At 36.8% G+C, this 17,754-nt stretch overlaps 1 protein-coding gene across 6 annotated transcripts in view; it reads left to right on the forward strand.

Moving 5' to 3' along the window:
• The first annotated feature begins 2,126 nt into the window (after positions 1 to 2,126).
• The window catches only part of TMEM106B (transmembrane protein 106B), a 29,802-nt gene continuing 14,174 nt past the window's right edge, over positions 2,127 to 17,754 (forward strand). Inside the window, exons 1-5 of one of the 6 annotated variants that reach the window (XM_045494936.1) lie at positions 2,150 to 2,360; positions 3,806 to 3,907; positions 5,385 to 5,606; positions 8,861 to 8,924; positions 15,463 to 15,622. In XM_045494936.1, the coding sequence (XP_045350892.1) occupies positions 5,387 to 5,606; positions 8,861 to 8,924; positions 15,463 to 15,622 (444 nt within the window). In that variant the 5' untranslated portion in view covers positions 2,150 to 2,360; positions 3,806 to 3,907; positions 5,385 to 5,386. Of the gene's footprint in view, positions 2,452 to 3,805; positions 3,908 to 4,848; positions 4,943 to 5,384; positions 5,607 to 8,860; positions 8,925 to 15,462; positions 15,623 to 17,754 lie in introns of those variants that run through there. The other 5 variants (XM_045494938.1, XM_045494935.1, XM_045494937.1 and 2 more) reach the window with 5 other exon arrangements.

A 17,754-nucleotide genomic window follows, 5' to 3' on the forward strand; every position in this document is an offset into this window, starting at 1 on the left:
TTTAAAACATTTTGAGTCAAAGGATACTAGATGTGAAAATAATAAGTTCTCTTACTATAGAAGCTCCCTTAAGACTTACACTTTAAATTTTTAATTTGATTTTTTTATTCATTCTTACCTCAAATTTATTGCATTATATTAAAGGATTACTTATATGGTTAAGGCATTTGTATTTTTTAAAATGAAGACCCATAAAACACTGAATCTATTTGGACATCTTTCCACAATTCATCACCTTAGGTGCCACTGAAGAACTCTGAAGAACCCCTGTAGCCAGAATCATGGGTGTCCCATTTCATAAATAAAAATTAAAACTCATTCCTTTAAATGTTAAACCCAATTTAAATAATGATACTTTTTTAATTGAGGAAATTTTTAAAAAGTTGTGAAAAGAGGATGAATCTGTTCAGAGTTTTCTGAAATGTGGGTCACCTAGTATGAATATACCATGATTGAATCCTCTAATTCATAATTATAATTTCCTAAAACAACTTTTGCGAATGAGAAAATGTAACACCGTTATTGTACTGATTTAGGTCTACATACAACCATTTTTATCTAAATGGGTTTTATAACCCATTTTCTTGCCACATTAATACTTTGTCATTTTACAACCAGGGTTTTTCCAGTGGTCTTAATGGACGGACTTTATGAAAATCTGTGAACCCTTTGAAAATGTATACAAAATACTGTTGTGTATCTCTGTTTGCCACTAGAAGAGGGGGTCTCCAAGATTCTGGTTTGTGTAGTCAAGCTACTTACTTTGAAAAGTCAAACAATGTTAGTGGAAGATGCCAGCCCCTCCCCCTTCCTCCACCTTTGAGAAAGATTTGGCTAAACAAGAGAGGCTGAATGATTTAATCAATAGCCCCATTATTGGGCATTTAAGTTAAATGAACAGTTTGTACAGAAATCTTTTGAGAGTTCTCATTAGCTTTAGGATAAATTCCAAAGGGTGGGCTTGCTGGGCGAAAGAATGTGAAAATTAAAAGTTTTAATACTCTTTTTTAAAAAGTCTTTTTTTTTTTTTTTTTTTTTTTTTTTTTTTTTTTTTTTTAGTAATCCCTACACCCAGCAAGGTGCTGGAACTCACTACCTCACCACCTGGAGCTAAAGAGTCAACAGGCTCCTCCAACTGAGCCAGCCAGGTGTCCCCAAATGTTTAATTCTCTTGATATGTATTGCTAAAATGCCTGTGAGAAAGTTATGAAACTACATTTTCCCCAGCATTGGGTGAGAAGGCTTATTGGCTCACATGTGTATGTAATAACTTTAAATCTTAAATTGCATATTATTTTGACTTATATTTCTTATTTTTACATCTTAGTATTCCACCAGTTAAACACACTGATCCCGTCAGAAGAGAAATAAAACACTGTCACTTCCTTTCTTGGTTACTATGTATGCTGTGACCGTGATTGTAACAATAGGTAACATTCATTAAACGTTAAATTCTCTGAAGGCAGCGAGTCTAGTCTGCAATTGTATTGTTATTCTCATCTTCCAAAGGAGATAACCTAGCCTTTGAGACGTTGGGGACAGTAGCCCCAAGCCACAGCGATAAGTTGAAGCACAGGGACTTGGGCTGGGATCTTATCCTGCTGTAACCACAGACTTAAGGGGGAGGGGGCAGGAAGGGGAGTGGAGGGCGGTGAACCGTGTGCAAAACACAAGCAAAACCAAAACAAACAAAACTAGGGCTCCTGCCAAGCTTGGTTTCCTTCTACTGGGTTAGTTTCTAAATTTTAAATGATGTGATTTTTCGGCTGTCAGACGCGTGTCTACCAACCAGTTTATCCTACTCCCAGCGTCGCCGAGTGTCAATCAGGGACGACTCTCAAGGCGTGGATAGAAAGCTTCTTAGCTGAGGGTTTGAAGTAGATAGTGTATGTTTTTCCCCCCACCTTTGCAAAAGGAAAAGGCCTGACAGGAAAAAAAGAAAAAAAGGAAAGAAAGAAAAAGGAAGTACTATTATTTTTAAATTTTCCAGGGCGAGAGCGGCCAATTTTTACCTTCAAGACTTGAGAGAGACCAAGGTAACATAACCTGGAGGGTGCACAATCATAGCAGTTGCCCTTCCGGACTTTAGCAGGGCGGAAGAAAGACGCATGCGTCGTGCGCACTGCTGGGTCACACACCTCCTAGGAGAGAGCTCTGCGCAGGCGCGGACGCAGGTTGCAGCAGCGCCAGGCCTCAGCCAAAGCCGTCGTTCTGCTGCCCCTCCCCCGCTCCGAATCCGCGGTCGCCGCTTGTAGGCCTGTAGTCCCAGCCCCAGCGATCCGGACTGCAGACCCCGTGACCCTATTCCCTGGCCAGTGCGCGCCGGAGCAGCTCGGGACTGCGCAGCGCTCTGCGTGCCGGTGAGTAATCTGAACGCGCAGGCCCTCGGTCCCTTTTTCGGAGTAGAGCCCAGCGGAGGCGTCCTGGGAAGAGTCAAGCGGGAGGAAAGAGGTAGAACAGGGGAGGCCGCAGGGGAGCCAGCCCAGCCCAGCGACCCAGGGGGCGCTCAGGGTTGGATAATGGCGGTGTTTTGTCACCACCTATCCGGACCCAGTCTCCTGCCTAGGGTTGATTCCAGGTTCCCACACCTTGTGCGGCCAGGTGCCCCCTGCTTTTGCTCTTCTTTAGTTTTTTATTTTTTTTTTTTTGCACGGTTGCCTTGATCTTATCTTTAACCTTTCCAGAGTAGGCTGTGTGCTGTGTTTTGTTTATGCAGCTTACAAAAGGTGCCGGCTTGCGTTATCATAGAAGAAAACGACCCATTTAGATTGGATGGAATGCTGTACTTTTTCCCTCTTCTCTCTGCTAAGTCTTAGATCCATGTTGGGTTTTCAGTAAGAGATTGCGATGAAAACATTGCATATAGGGAAAAGAAAGGGGGGTGTAGCACCTCTTCATAAACCAATGGGTTTTTAGGAATAAAAGTGGCTAAATACTGTTTGATGTGAGGAATATCCAGTAGGGAGGGCGGGGATACCTAGTGCCTAAGTCTGGTGCTTGTCAGTTAGCGTTGCTGAAATAAACACCTGTCAGAGGCAGATTCATCAAGACAACTGTTAGATACAGAAAGAAAACAGGTCCAGACTGAGAGCCACTTGATCTTGCCCTCTGTGCCTCCCTGTCCGCCCACCCCCCTTCCCCCAAAGGATTCTTTGGGATACATCTTAACACTCCTGTTGTGCTAAGATCCCAGAAAGGATGGCTCGGTGGCCACACTGCTGAGGCCCCTGATCCCTGCTCAACTGATATTCCAGACAGGTCCCAAGGTCAGTGTGTGGAGATAGTGATGTTAATTCACCCCTGAACCACCTGTGACTGGCAAATTGGTTTGGCCTGGGTTTAATGTCACTGAGACAAGCCAAGAGAAGATGATGCATTTGTGGACGTTACAGATCATTTATGTTTTATAGCTTACATGAATAATGTGTACATAGATTTTTTTAAAATAGTAAAATAGTGAAAATAAGCACCTTCATCCTTCTACAATTTTAAATTGATCTGGTTGTGAATATTTTTTATCCTGCTGTATATACTATGTTTGAATGATCCCAGGATGTGGGTGGCATGCCAGTATTAAAAAGTAAACTTTTCTCCATATTATACTATAACTTGAATTACTAAGTGTCAGTTTTCCTTACTCAAATCAATAAGAATTTCTAAAAGACATGCTTATCTCTTTGTATGAATGTCTATAATAATACATTTTTAGGAATTGATAAAAGATAAAAGGTCAAATTTGGAAAGAGCAGAAACGTTATTTGTAATTCTGCTTTCCCTTTTTATTAATTTTCCCTGAGAATATCAGCAGATTGGATTATATGACTTTTAAATTCATTTCATCATGAAAATTGTATGACTCAACTGCAGTACTCTTGCATTACGTACCTGCGGAGGTGATTTTGTATAGGTGTGGTGTATATGTAGGTACTACCACTTACTTGGTTTTAAGTTTATGTTAAATGTAAATTTAAATTTTACCCATGTTATTTTTGATACTGTCACCCTAAAGTTTTGAAATTAATTGTTCTAAATGTTGCTTTGTATTGGTGAATTCTGTTAAATATTTTGGGATATTACTTTCAACGTAATTTTGAAATTTCAACTCTGTCAACTGTTGAATGAAAGACAAATCTGCGGGATTTGGTTTTGAGTTGTTTTTGTTGAAACTTTAAAAGTTTCAAGCTAGAAATGTGAGAATGAGAAGGTTGTGGATTTTATTTATCAAAAAGCACATGAATTTTAAAAGGCTGAAAAGTACTACTTCTACTTTTTAAAAAATTAAAAAATTTTTTTTTTAAACATTTGTTCATTATTTGAGAGACAGAGCGTGAGTGGGGGAGGGGCAGAGAGCGAGGGAGACACAGAATCCCATGCAGGCTCCAGGCTCTGAACTGACAGCACAGAGCCTGACTTGGGGCTCGAACTCAAGGACCATGAGATCTTGACCTGAGCCGAAGTCAGATGCTTAACCGACTGAGCCACCCAGGCGCCCCAGAAAAGTACTACTTTTGACTTGGAACCACGGTTTAGGGGTACAAGAGCACGTGGTTCTGAGGATCCCAAATTGACGAGGTTCGACCACTCACCACTAACAATATCCAAAGGCAGAGAGACAAGTGGTAGAGAAACAAGAGAATTTATTTCAGTGAGGCCAGCATGGGAAGACCGTGACTAAAGTCACAAAGATGGTCTCCAAAGTGCTAAAAATACTTCTGAGTTTATATAAGGAAAATGTGGGACAAAGGTGGATGGGTACGTGCAGGTAGCCAGTAAGTTCAGATCGATAATTGTCTTGGGGTCTGGAAAGCCCTTTATTGCTTGAAGGGCGTGTTTTGCTTACCATCACAGGATGCTTGGCCCTCAGGGTCTTTTGCCTGAGAAGAGATAAGCTGGAAAGAAGAATTTAAGCACCTAGAAAGTACAGACTGAGGAGGAACAAGAGGTGGTTAAAGTCTTCTTTCAAACTTACCTGGTGATCCAATATAATAACAGTCATAATCTGCCTAAAGCAACTTTAGCCTTTCGTGCTAATTGGTTTAAAGGTACAATATGTTTTTGTTGTATTCTAGTGAAGACCGCTTTCTTTTCAGAGAACCTTAAAAAGTGCAAACTTATGTGCAATTTTAATGTTTGAGAGCCCGTTCTCATCATGAGTCTGATATGATACCATTTTATAATAATTTGTTAGAAAAAAACACTTTGGACTCTTGGCTCCCTTGTTTCAACTGTTACCCTGATTAAATATAATTCTAATCGAAAAAGTAATTTGAATATTCCCTTGAAGTGTGCTCTATGTTAATTATATTGGTATAAAAATCCCATAATGTTCTTGAGTGTACGTACTTTTACCCTGATTTTATCGTAAGATATTTCTTTTTCTTTAGACATGGGAAAGTCTTTTTCTCATTTGCCTTTGCATTCAAATAAAGAAGATGCTTATGATGGAGTCACATCAACTGAAAATATGAGGAATGGACTGGTTAATAATGAAGTCCATAATGAAGATGGAAGAGGTGGAGATGTCTCTCAGTTTCCGTATGTGGAATTTACAGGAAGAGATAGTGTCACTTGTCCCACTTGTCAAGGAACAGGAAGAATTCCTAGGGGTATGTGTTACTGTGTTATTTTTCCTTTAAAGAGTTATTCCAGGCATTTGCACTGGATTTGTAATGAATTTGTAATGATAGCACACTCATAGATCAAAGCACAGCCCTTTGTGTTTTAAGAACTTGTAGGATTAAAGTTAAAACTGTATCAGTTATCTTCAGTTAAACGGACACAAAGAAACAAACATAAACATTTAAAAAAAAAAAAAACCCATAAACACATTCAGGTTTACAAAGCAGTAATGAAAACCACCCCTCTACGTCTAGTATTGTTTTCTTTCCCCCTTGTGATACTAGATATGCAGTGTCTTTTGACTGAAAATTTTTAGTCCTATTTGGTCATAGTCACGTTGGGCACTAGGAACAATTTAAGTAATTTGGTGACCTAATATTTTTAGTTCACGATGTAAAGAATAATAGCAAGCCAGTCATGCCCTAATTAGTTATTTTTAAGAGGAACTACATGAAAAGGGTTGGTAAATGAAGATGGGTCATACGGGGGGGGGGGGGGGGGATCAGTTTGTGGCATATCATAGGGAAATTCCGAAGGGAGTAATCTTCATGTGTTGTTTGTAGCCTACACAAACTTTAGTAGAAGTGGCGACAGTAGAAATCATGAAAATACTTTGTGCCATCCTCATTTTCTGCCTGGTTGAAGTTGATAGGTAACCCTGGAGAAACCATGAGGGAAGGGCAGTGTCCACATAAGGTATACCAGAGTTTCTAAGCAATGCATTAGGTTGGGGAAGTTTATATATGAGTTGGCCTTTCAATGTGATGGCTTTATCATTGCAGGGATAAGTACCTGATACAGAATAAAAGGATTTTAGTAGGTGAAGGGATTAGTGCCTCAGGCTAAGACAGAAAAAAAAAAAGGACCATTCTGGCAATTGGGTTATGATTTTGAGGTATAACCACTTGGCTTTTTTGGCAGCTGGAAGTGGATTGTGGATAGTAGAAAGTCAAGGATGACTCTGAAGGTATTTTTGTCTGAATAGCTGGAAGAATGGAGTAACCGTTAATTAAAATGGAGAAAAGAAGGTTTGAGTGTGTATATCCAGGGAGAGATCAGGAGTTCTGTTTTAGAGATGTAAGTGTGGAGATGCATATTTGACATCTAAGTGGACCTATTTAGTAGGGACTTAGTTGTAATTGTCTGGAATTCAAATGCAAGGCCTTGGCTGGAGTCATCATAATACAGGTGGTACTTAAAGCTGAGTTGGATAAGAGCACCAAGCTTATCAGTGTGAATGGAAAAAAAAGAGAGCCTAATGCTAAACCTTGGGACATTTCAACATTTCAAACTCAGTGACAGGAGGAAGATTTAGCAAAGACAATGAAAAAGCAGCTAGAGTAGAAGGAGGAAATTCCGTTGTATCTGTGGTGTCCTGGAAATAAATGTGGAAAGTGTACCAAGGAGGAAAGAGTGTACAACTGTTAGATGCTACTGATAGATCGGGTAATGTAAGGAGTGAGAACTGACCATTGGCTTTGGTGATGTGAATAGAGACCACTGGATACCTTTAAAAGGGCAGCTGTGGCAGGTTGCATATAGCACGTATAGCGTGGGATCAATAGTGCATAGGAGGAGTGAAGTTATGTAGTAAGAAAGTAGTATTTTTGAGGAGTTTTACTATATATATAAGCAAAGAATAGAGACGGTAGCTGGAGGGGGGCTCTGAGTCAGGAAAGGGAGTTTTTAAAAGATGGAGTGAATAATTTGTATGCTGATGAGAATGATACATAGAGGGAAAAAGGTGATAGTGCAGGAGATGGGAGAATTATTAGATGTAGCACACAAGAGCAGGGGGCTGCTCTTACAGAGGAGCACCTGTAGTTTACTCTTTGTGATAGGAGAGAATGTAGAGTGTATGGACACAGAGACAGGTAGGTGCATAGACGTGGTGGTGGGAGCTTGTGGAAGTTCTGTTTTGTCACATGATGAGCTAAGAGTGAGGATAGGGAAGGAGCTATTGGAGATTTGAAGACAAAGTTGAAGTCTGAAATTGTGGTTTTGGAGAGTCAGATTAAGAGTGTGACCTGGGTAATGTGTGATGACTGCCATTAAAGGCCACTTGAGATTAGTGATCTAAATGAAGCCAGTGAGCATAGTTGTATGTTTTTCTCTGTTAATATTTAGCTGTATGGATATCACCGTAGGAGCTAAAAGGTTACTTTTAAGCAGGATTGTAGTTTAGCCAAATGAACACCACCAAACAAGACGGGATATGTGTACACACAGAAAAAGACATGTGTATGTAATATATATTTAAATGTGGCGTGGGGAGGTAGTGTAAATGAGGAGAGAGTTGTGGAAGGGGCAGGGAGGAATAATGGAAGCATTGCAGGAAGCTTTAAAAGAGAATTTGATTATAGGGCGCCTGGGTGGCTCAGCTAGTTAAGCGTCCGACTTCGGCTCAGGTCGTGATCTCATGGCTCCTGAGTTCAAGCCCTGCGTCGGGCTCTGTGCTGACAGCTCAGAGCCTGGAGCCTGCTTCAGATTCTGTGTCTCCCTCTCTCTCTGCCCCTCCCCTGCTCACACTCTGTCATTTTCTGTCTCTCAAAAATAAATAATCATTAAAAAAAAAAAAAGAGAGAATGTGACTCTAGTGCTTTAAGAGTTATTACAAAGAGCCTAGTTCTGATGAGATTGGAAAAATTGGTGTATTAAAGATCTACTTATCTGTTAAATCTGGATATAGCCCAACCCAGGAAATAAAGGATGGATTTTGGAGTCACATAATGCAGACAATGTGTGGCCTAAATGAGTTGTGGAAGGCTCATTTTGTATAAGCTCTTGAAGCATGAGACTTTCTGTGTGTCACTTTTGATTTTCAAGAATATAGTGTAGGAACCTCTGTAGTTATAGTGATTTCAGGACAGCAAGGTAGCGCTATTTCTTCTGCCCTTATCCAGATACCCAAATCAGAATCTAAGTGGAAAATACACAGTTGAAGGAAGTCTTGGTGAATTCAGATCTTCTGAAAGCTGGGACTTTTTAGATTTTTTTCAGTAAAAAGATTACTCTTCCTCATTCTTTGTATTATTTTGTCTAGACATCAAGCTCTGAAAGATAAATTACCTCTTTTAAAACTCAATGTCTACTTGATAATTTTTGAAGATTTGAGAGCAGTTTACTAAAGTAATGAGATGAGAGCTAGGTTGTAGTCTGATCTTTCTAAACCACACTTAGATAGAAATCTATATTTTAATTAATAGTGTTAATAAATTTCTAAATGTACTTTTACTTTTAGGGCAAGAAAACCAGCTTGTGGCATTGATTCCATATAGCGATCAGAGATTAAGGCCAAGAAGGACGTAAGTGATAAGAAAATAGCAAATTTTTTTGTATTCTTTGCTTTTTGAATTATGTGTAATTACTCTAGTTTAACACTATTAAAATGAAAAATGTCATCAGGTTGTTAAATTATGCCATTAGATGCTTTGTATTATTAAAAAAAAAAAAAAAAAAAAGGATTCCTGGTTGGGGTAAGGTCTTCAAAGCAGCATAGCATCTGAATTTTCTCAAAAATCTATTTACTAAAACAGACAAACCTAGAATAGCAGTAGGAAACACAAACATTTTCATCAAAAATGAGTGTTAAGGTTCTCCTACTCACCCTAGAATGAAGACAGAGCAAGGATCAGAAGGTGTTAGCAGCTGTGGGGAATTTGTGAAGAAAAACAAAAAGAATTGCAGAAGGTCCTAAGAGCCCTGATATACCAAGCAAATGCTCTGATACATAGTACCCAAAAAGAAGAGGATCCCACTTCCAGCAAATACTTATGGGAGTAACCTGTCAAAAAATAACCTGGGAGGCCTCCACTTCCTGTACCTTGGAGAGAGGGCAGAAAAGGTACACAGAGGCCACAGAGATTCACTAAGGGGATTTGAGAAGATCAGAAGGAACTAGACCACCTTGAGCCCTCAAAGACCTTAGGAAAACTCACCAAAAACTCTTCTAAAAGGACAGACATATCCTAAGGAAAAGCCTATTGGGGATTAGGTCCATTTTGTACAGGGAAAGAATAGGGGAAAAGGAGGAAAGTTTCAAAAACTAGAGAGAGAATCTCAGAACCATAGAAGTGGACATACATACAGGCCATCTTAAAAAAAAACAAACAACTTTATTACAACAGAGGATGGAGTTTAGGAAAGCCACCCTGGCCCATCCTCACGGAAATGGAAAGCTTCTGTGAAATGTACAAAAACATCTCATTTAAACACGAGCAACAAAAAATGTTGCAGTGAAGTGTCACACAAAGTCAGTTAAAAAGAAAGAAGAAAGTGAACTGAAATAAAATGTTAACAGATCATGGAAACATATCAGAAGAACAGATGAAAACTGTAACTTAAGAAACCTATAGAAGCTATGACAGAACAGCATGAGTCAGAAATTGAAAAGCTCAGAAATGAGATGACTAAACAATATGAGGACGTGAAATAAGACTATGAACCCCTGAAAGAATTAGAAAAAAATAATTTCAGATATGAAGACAAGACTGAAAGAACGAACATAGTGCAAACAGATACCATGGAAAGTATGGCAAAGGATATAGAACGTACAAAGGAGTAAATGAAAACACAGACACATTAATGAAAAGTATTTAAGGTAAAATGGTATAGAACACAAGGAAAGAAGATTGAACAAACATGTAATTGAAGCCCCTGTAGAAAAACCAAAGGAATCAAACTGAACAAATACTAAATACTCAATTTGAGAACACTTCCCTGAGGTAAAACAAGACATGAACCTACATACTGAAAAGACGCCATGATTTTAAATTGTGTGCTACCCATCCTAGTGAAAGTACTGGACTTTGATGGTAAAAAAAAAAACAAAACAAAACAGAAAAACCCTTTGAAAAATCCCAGGCAAAAGGATCAATTTATAAGGGACAGAAAATCAGATTGGCATGCTTCTTGACCACAGTGCTCCAAACAAGTAATCAGTAGAGCAGCATATTTAAATATGTATCATTGGAAAGAAGATGAACCAAAAATTTTAAAAAGTCAATGTGACCCTTTATTATAAATTATGTAGATGGTTATGCATATTCAAGAAATTAAGCTTAATTCCTTTATAATCTTAGGATGAAAAAAACCTCTCTAAGTATGATTCAAAATCCAGTGAGGAAAGAAAAGATTAATTAATTTGACAAAGTATAGGTTAACTTTTACAGGTTGAAAACAAAACCTTAGTTGAAGCCAGAATATAAATGGCAAACTGGGAAGCGATGTCTGCACGTTACCACAAACATATGGCCAATATCCTTACACTATAAGGAGTTTCACAATTTGAGAGGAAAAGGCCACCACCAAACAAAAAGTAAGATATGAACAGCTCATCCACAAGAAAGAAATGCAGATGTCCTTTAAACATGTGAAAAGATGTTCAGTCTTGATCATAAGAGAAATACAGATTAAAACATTGAAATACCATTTTTTATCTATCAGATCAGCCAGGCTCCAAATTTTGACAGTGTATTTTGTTGGCAACACTGTGTGAAATGAGGACATCCATACCTTGGTGAAAGGGAATTTGATGTTATCTAGCAAAATTACATAACACATTTACCCTTTCGCTCAGGAATTCTACTTTGAAAATGTTTTCCTGAGGATAATTGTCAAATAAAGTATGGTTTTTATCCACTGTGCCAGTGTTTTATAATAGCAAAGGACTAGAAGTAATATAAATGTCCAATAATAGGATTCGGGTAGAATAAGTCACGCTACATCTATACAATGATAACATGGAAAAGGAAGAACTCTGTATTTCACTACAGTTCATATCTAGAGTACGGTTTTATCTGAAAACACACACATGCATACAGAGAAGGAGAGAGAAACAATGGAATGATAAACGTAAGACTAATACAATTGATTACTCTCAGAATTTGGGAGGGAACTTGGAAGAGGGAACAGGTAAGCACGTGAGATCTCTGTGTGTATGTGTATGTATTTATATTGTTTGAACTTTACAACCATGTACATTTTTTTTTAAATAGAATTTAAAAGTTTGGAAATTGGAAGTAAAATTTAAAAAATGCTAAAAATTGAAACAAACTGAAACAAATGATTCTAACTGTATATCCGGTTGTTGGCATGACTGCAGATGAAAGAATCACTTTAAGTGACTTGAAAACATTGCATTTTGACTGTCAGTGTCTAGGAAGATGTGTTCTAAATGACAAAGATAACTACCAACAAAAGCTTAAACTGTACTCAGTAGCTGCATTGTTAGGAGTAATGTTAGTGTAATTTTGAAACTTCTTTATGTAAACCAGATAAGTAATTATGTACTAATGTCATTAGGGAATAAGATTCTTAGCCTAAAAACAAAGTGATACAAGTACAAAATCAAATAAATTTGTTTTTTTCATTTCCAACCAAAGATGGAATCATAGGGACTAGGTTTATTCTTATGTCTGAAACAACTAAAAAACTGGACAGATAAATGAGACAATATTTTTAGACAGTGGACATCAGCCAGTACAGGTCAGTGATATCTGAGAAAGGGAAAGCTAATGATGTAAACCCTATGATTGTACCACTTTACTGTCTCGGAAAAGATATCAGATCACAGTACAATGGAAAGAGTGCAGGCAGAGCTTAGCAGTACCCCTAAACTGAGGAGATAGATGGTCCTGGGAATCTCGGAGGCCAAGACCAGTTAGTAGGGCAAAGTACCAGAGGATAGAGAGTTACCACTGGGTACTCTGTGAGTGTCTAGCTGAGTACTGATCAGTGTATATGTGTGAAGAAAGCCCCTGAGGCTGAAGGAAGAACCATACAAAACAAAACAGAGGGAGCAGTCCCTAACGCTTATATAGGACCAGGGATAGTTTCCACCAGTCAGTGTGGAAAATCTCATAATTCAGAGGGAATCGGGTGGAGTACTCAGAAGGTTATTTCCACAGTAACAGAAAGAATTAGCCCTAGATTAAAAGCTGCAGTACTCATGCTTAACAAGACCTAAAAGCAAACGTTAGAAGGTTTAAATTCTTTTCAAGAAACTCAACTATATCCCAATACAGAGCTCAAGAATATATGTAGGAATTCCAAACTATCCTGCATTCAACATGGTAAAATATATGAGTCTGTCATCCAATTAAAAATTACCAAGCGTGAAAAGAAGATGAAAAATATAGCCCATAATGGGAAAGACCATTTATAGAAACAGACCAATAAATGGCATAGAAGAAAGCATTTGACAAGGACAGTGAAATACTTACTTTAACTATATTCTGTAGTTTCAAGAGATGGGGCTTAAGAATAGACATGGAAGATATTTTCAAAAGATCCAAATAGAATGTTTAGAAATGAAAACTACAATATCTGAATAAGATGAAAACTACATGGGAAGAGTTTACAACAAATTAGACACTTCAAGAAAAAGGAGTGAATTTAAATACATACCAATACTAAGTATTCAGAATGAAACATGAAGAGAAAAATACTATTGGATGGCAACCTAGACACCTATTGAGTACCTGTGAAATCAGTCACTGTTCTAAGGCCTGGGATACAAATTTTTCAAAAGTATCTTTGGTGTAAGGGAATTATGAATTTATCAAGGAGATAGACATGTAAGCTAGTGGTTACAGTACCTTTGTCTTACCTGTTAGAGGTATTTCCAGAGTACTATGAAAGCAGAGTATGGTAGAATCTAAATTATTTTATGGAATTAGGGAAGGCTCCAAAGAAGATGAAGCATTAGCTGAATCTTAGAAAAGTAGAAAAAGGTGAGGTAGAACGTTTCAACAGAAGGAACAGTATGTGCATAGATGAGAGTAACAGGCTGGCATTCAGATGTTTGCCTAAAGTAAATGCTGCTGTTGGAAAGTGGTAGAGATGAAGCTTGAGAAAATAGCAAGGTCCACACCATTAGTAAGCTAAGAAATCTGAAAACCGTAGGAAGCCCCTTAAGAATTTTTAGGAGTTTCAGATGTGCAATGAAAAAACAATGACTCATTTTTTAGTGAAACTATAATATTTTACGAACCACTGTGGTTCTTTAAGTTGGGGGAGTTGTGATGAGGTAGTTAGGAAATTATATTTATTTATTGCTTTTGTCTGCATATTTTAGTTGTATCATTTAATCCTGAAAACAAATCTACACATTTTAGAGTGGAGAAAAAAAGCAAATTGCCGAAAGTGTTGCAAGTAGGAAATGGCAAAAGTAGAAATGTAACTTGAGTCCAAATAAGCCACATGATCTTTATAGCTTTAACAGTTCTATACCTCCTAGGATTCATTACTGTCCCTAGAGCCATAAGAAAAATGATGACTGGTGAATTTTATAATAGACATCTATAGTCTTCATCAGTGTACTAGCCAGTTTTTCAGTTTGGTAGGAAATACTATGTGGAATGTTTATCCCATCAGATTCATGGCTGTAAATTTGGGGTGCAGAGTAATTTAGGACATTGATCATATATTAACACCTGGAGCTGATTTATAGGCCCTAAACCCTAAATAGATTACGGCGGGCTCACCTAGCACTAATTAAAAATAACAACACTAAAATAGAAGAAAATTCAACAAAGTTCAGATTTTTTTAGTCATGATTTTTGAACTCTTTTTTTATACCTTTATTAGGGGTTTGGTGCAGAGTAGGTACTATAAATGTGTGCTAAACTATTCAGTAGGTGATCTAGTAGTGATCATCACCCTACTCAGGTTTCGAGGAAATCTACAGTGAGTGAGTGGGAACGTCTTTGTTTGCTCAAAACAGCAGTGTGGGCCTAGTGGTAGTGACTTAGCGAATCTTTGTTTTATTTATTTTGTTTAAACCATTTTGTTCTCTTTTCTTAGACAAAATACTCAGAAACATAAAACATGCGCAAGAGTCATTTGAAATAGCAGTTGTGGGGCAGGCAAAGATTACGTCTATTAAGGGATTTGGGAATTGGTGGGGAAGAGAAAGTAGGAGAAAGGATAAAATGAGAATTTATTTAATGACTAGAACATAAAGAAAAGATTAAGTAATATAAAAGACCTAGTTTTAAAAAAAAATAAAAGGTGCTGTGGGCTTTGAGCTGAGAGCTGTTTATTGGAGAAACCAGGAAAATTTTACTTTGAAACCCTATTTTGAGGATAAAATTGAAGATAGAGGCAATTTTTATCTCTGGAGATTGGAAATAAAGAGCGGGAGATGGAAGAGATACCTGTCAAGGAGAGTTAGAAGACTAGGAAAGGCATGGAAAGTTGTTTTTTTTTTTTTCTTATATCTGCATATTATTATCCCCCTTCTTGATTTGCAAGAAACAGCTTAATAGCATCATCAAAACAGAGTTGATTAATGTAAACGATATTTTAAAAACTGAGTACATAAATACTTTGGGATGAGGAGACTCAAAAAGTCTTAGTGAGACTTAGTGAGATTCATGAGGCATGTGGTTATGTCGTTGTGCTTTTAAGGGCTTCACAGGTGGTTCTGATGAGCAGTCACTTTGGGAATCATATAATGGCAAAACTCACGTGAAAATTCTGCTCTGCTAAATTCAGAAGGGAGAGAAGGGACTCTTGAAATCCATGTTTTTATAAAGTTCTCCAGCTTCTAGTGTGAAGCCTGGTTTAGGAATCACTGTAGTTAATATTCTGCCTTCAGTAATCCTGAAATCCCAGTCTCCAAAAAGGTACATACATCTTTTAAGGAGAACATTTTAATACTTTATAGACCAGACCCAACACTACCAATTACTTTTATAATATAAAAAAAATGGTAAAATTATACATCTTTTCCTGCTGGTATAATAGGGGGAAAATTCAAGTTGAAAATATCTTCTTTAAATGTTTCATTATGTAATTTTTGATGCACATGTATTTTCATACTCTCATTTTTGTTTTCAGAAAGCTGTATGTGATGGCTTCTGTGTTTGTCTGTCTGCTCCTTTCTGGATTGGCTGTGTTTTTCCTTTTCCCTCGCTCTATTGACGTGAAATACATTGGCGTAAAATCAGCATACGTCAGTTATGATGTTCAAAAGCGAACAGTATATTTAAATATCACGGTAAGTACAAAATTACATTAAAATATTTGACTACATTCCTTTATTAAGTACACTTTTGTCCCTCTGAGACAATATTAAATGTGACACTGGTCAGTTTGCTTTCTGTATATCTGCTATTGATCTTTTCTATCATTTCTGGTTGTGCCGAAAATGGCAAATAGTAAGTACTGGTGATTGTGTATACAGAATCATTTAGCATTTGAAGTTGCCTTTAAAATGGTAAATAAACTAACCTGTTGTTGACAAAAGAACATTTATAGTCCGTTTACTTTTCAGCCTTTGAATAGCTTCTTGCAAAGTGTTAAAAGTAGGTTGATTCTATAAATGTTATAAAGGTAACATTTTCTTTTCCTTATATATGGTGAAATACAATTTTTACCGTTTTAACAGACTATTCCTGTATTGTGTCTAAAGATAAGGTACAAGTGCCTGTTTGATTTCTCTTATAAATTAGTATATGGGGAAATATCCATAGTGTTTTACTGTCCAGGAAAACACTGCTGTCTGTGCTGACAGCTCAGAGCTGGGAGCCTGCTTCCGATTCTGTGTGTATCTCTCTCTCTCTCTCTCTGCCTCTCCACTGCTCACACTCTGTCTCTCTCTCTCTCAAAAAATAAACAGTAAAAAAAATTTTTTTTTAAAAAATCATTATTTGAAAGCTTATGCTTGTGCTCTCTTGACTTACAAATTAAGTGGATTCTCACTGCTGTCAGTAACAATATGTCTGATAGTACTAAACTTTTTGTCCTTTTTTGTCTTTCTTAATGTTTATCTTTGTTATCTTTCTAGCCTTCAATATGTGATTGGTACTTTTAATATTCTCATGAAAGCTGTGGCACTTCAGAAAAAGACCTATACCAACATTATTTTGCATGTACAAAGGATTCCAAGATTCTTCTGAATCCCATTCTTTGGCCTGTATCAGAAGGTCCATTGACCTCAAATTAACAATCTCTTTCCTGCAGTGTCTAGAAATTAAATTGACATGGGTATTAAGAGCCAAGTAGATAAAAATGTTTGTATATTTAGGTAAAGATTATTTCTACTATATTAGGAAATTAAAAAAAAACTCTACATTTATAACTATGATTTAAATTAATACATAAATGTGATCATGTAATTGCTGGTCACTAGTACATTCTTTTTTTAATCCTTTTTTACTAAGATTCTTCTTTCCACTTATCCCTTATTGCATCTTTTCATCTTTCTCCATATTTATATTTATAAGCTCACATTGTCAGCTTTTCTTAAAGTAATATTTATTTTCAAAAGAATATTTTGTACATATTTTACGCATGTTGGTTTTCTCACTTGTTAATACCTTGTAGAAATCTCTCCTGAATTTCTGGCTTAGACTTACTACATTCTTTTTAATGGGCTGCGTAATATTCCATGCAATAATTTAATACTAATCATTTTTGTGGATGGTCATTCACTTTCTTTTCTTTTTGTTTTTGCCGCTATTCTCATTCACATCATGATGTTTTTATTTCTTTGGAATAAATGCTCAAAAGTAGGATTGCTAGGTCAAAGGATATATGTATTTTTATTTTAATGGATATTGCTAGATTACTTACCAGAATGGCTGCAATGCTTCACGTTTCCCAGTAATGTAAAAATTGACCCTTGTGCTCAAATCCCTACCAAGAATAGAATTTGTTGCTTTCTACAAGCTTTACTAGTTTAATGAATATTAAGTTTACTAGCTTATTCCTAACTCTAAATGAATTTGAGAGTTTTTAAGTGTTTCTTGGCCAATTATATTTGTACTCTTTTGATTTGTTTATTCATATGCTTTACTTTTTTTGTTTGTTTGTTTTTACCTCTAAAGATTTTGTCGTTTTCTTTTCAGTTTGTGAGGGCTCTTTGTATATAAATGGTAACCATTATAATCTGCCTTATGAATATTTAACATTCATCATTTAGTTACTATTGATTTTCATTTGTGATGACTGTTTTAGATGTTTTGTTATCTGTTATTTCTTGATTTAACATTTTTTTTCCCACTGCTCATTTTCTAAAATAATTTGACATAACTGTGAATTAGAATTGTGGAAATTGCCCCTGCTGTTAAGTACAGAAACGATGTAGCTCCATTTCTTTCCAACAAATAGACTTGAATCTATCCCATT

This window comes from Leopardus geoffroyi, chromosome A2 (genome assembly GCF_018350155.1).
Source record: "Leopardus geoffroyi isolate Oge1 chromosome A2, O.geoffroyi_Oge1_pat1.0, whole genome shotgun sequence".
NCBI classification, from domain to species: domain Eukaryota; kingdom Metazoa; phylum Chordata; class Mammalia; order Carnivora; family Felidae; genus Leopardus; species Leopardus geoffroyi.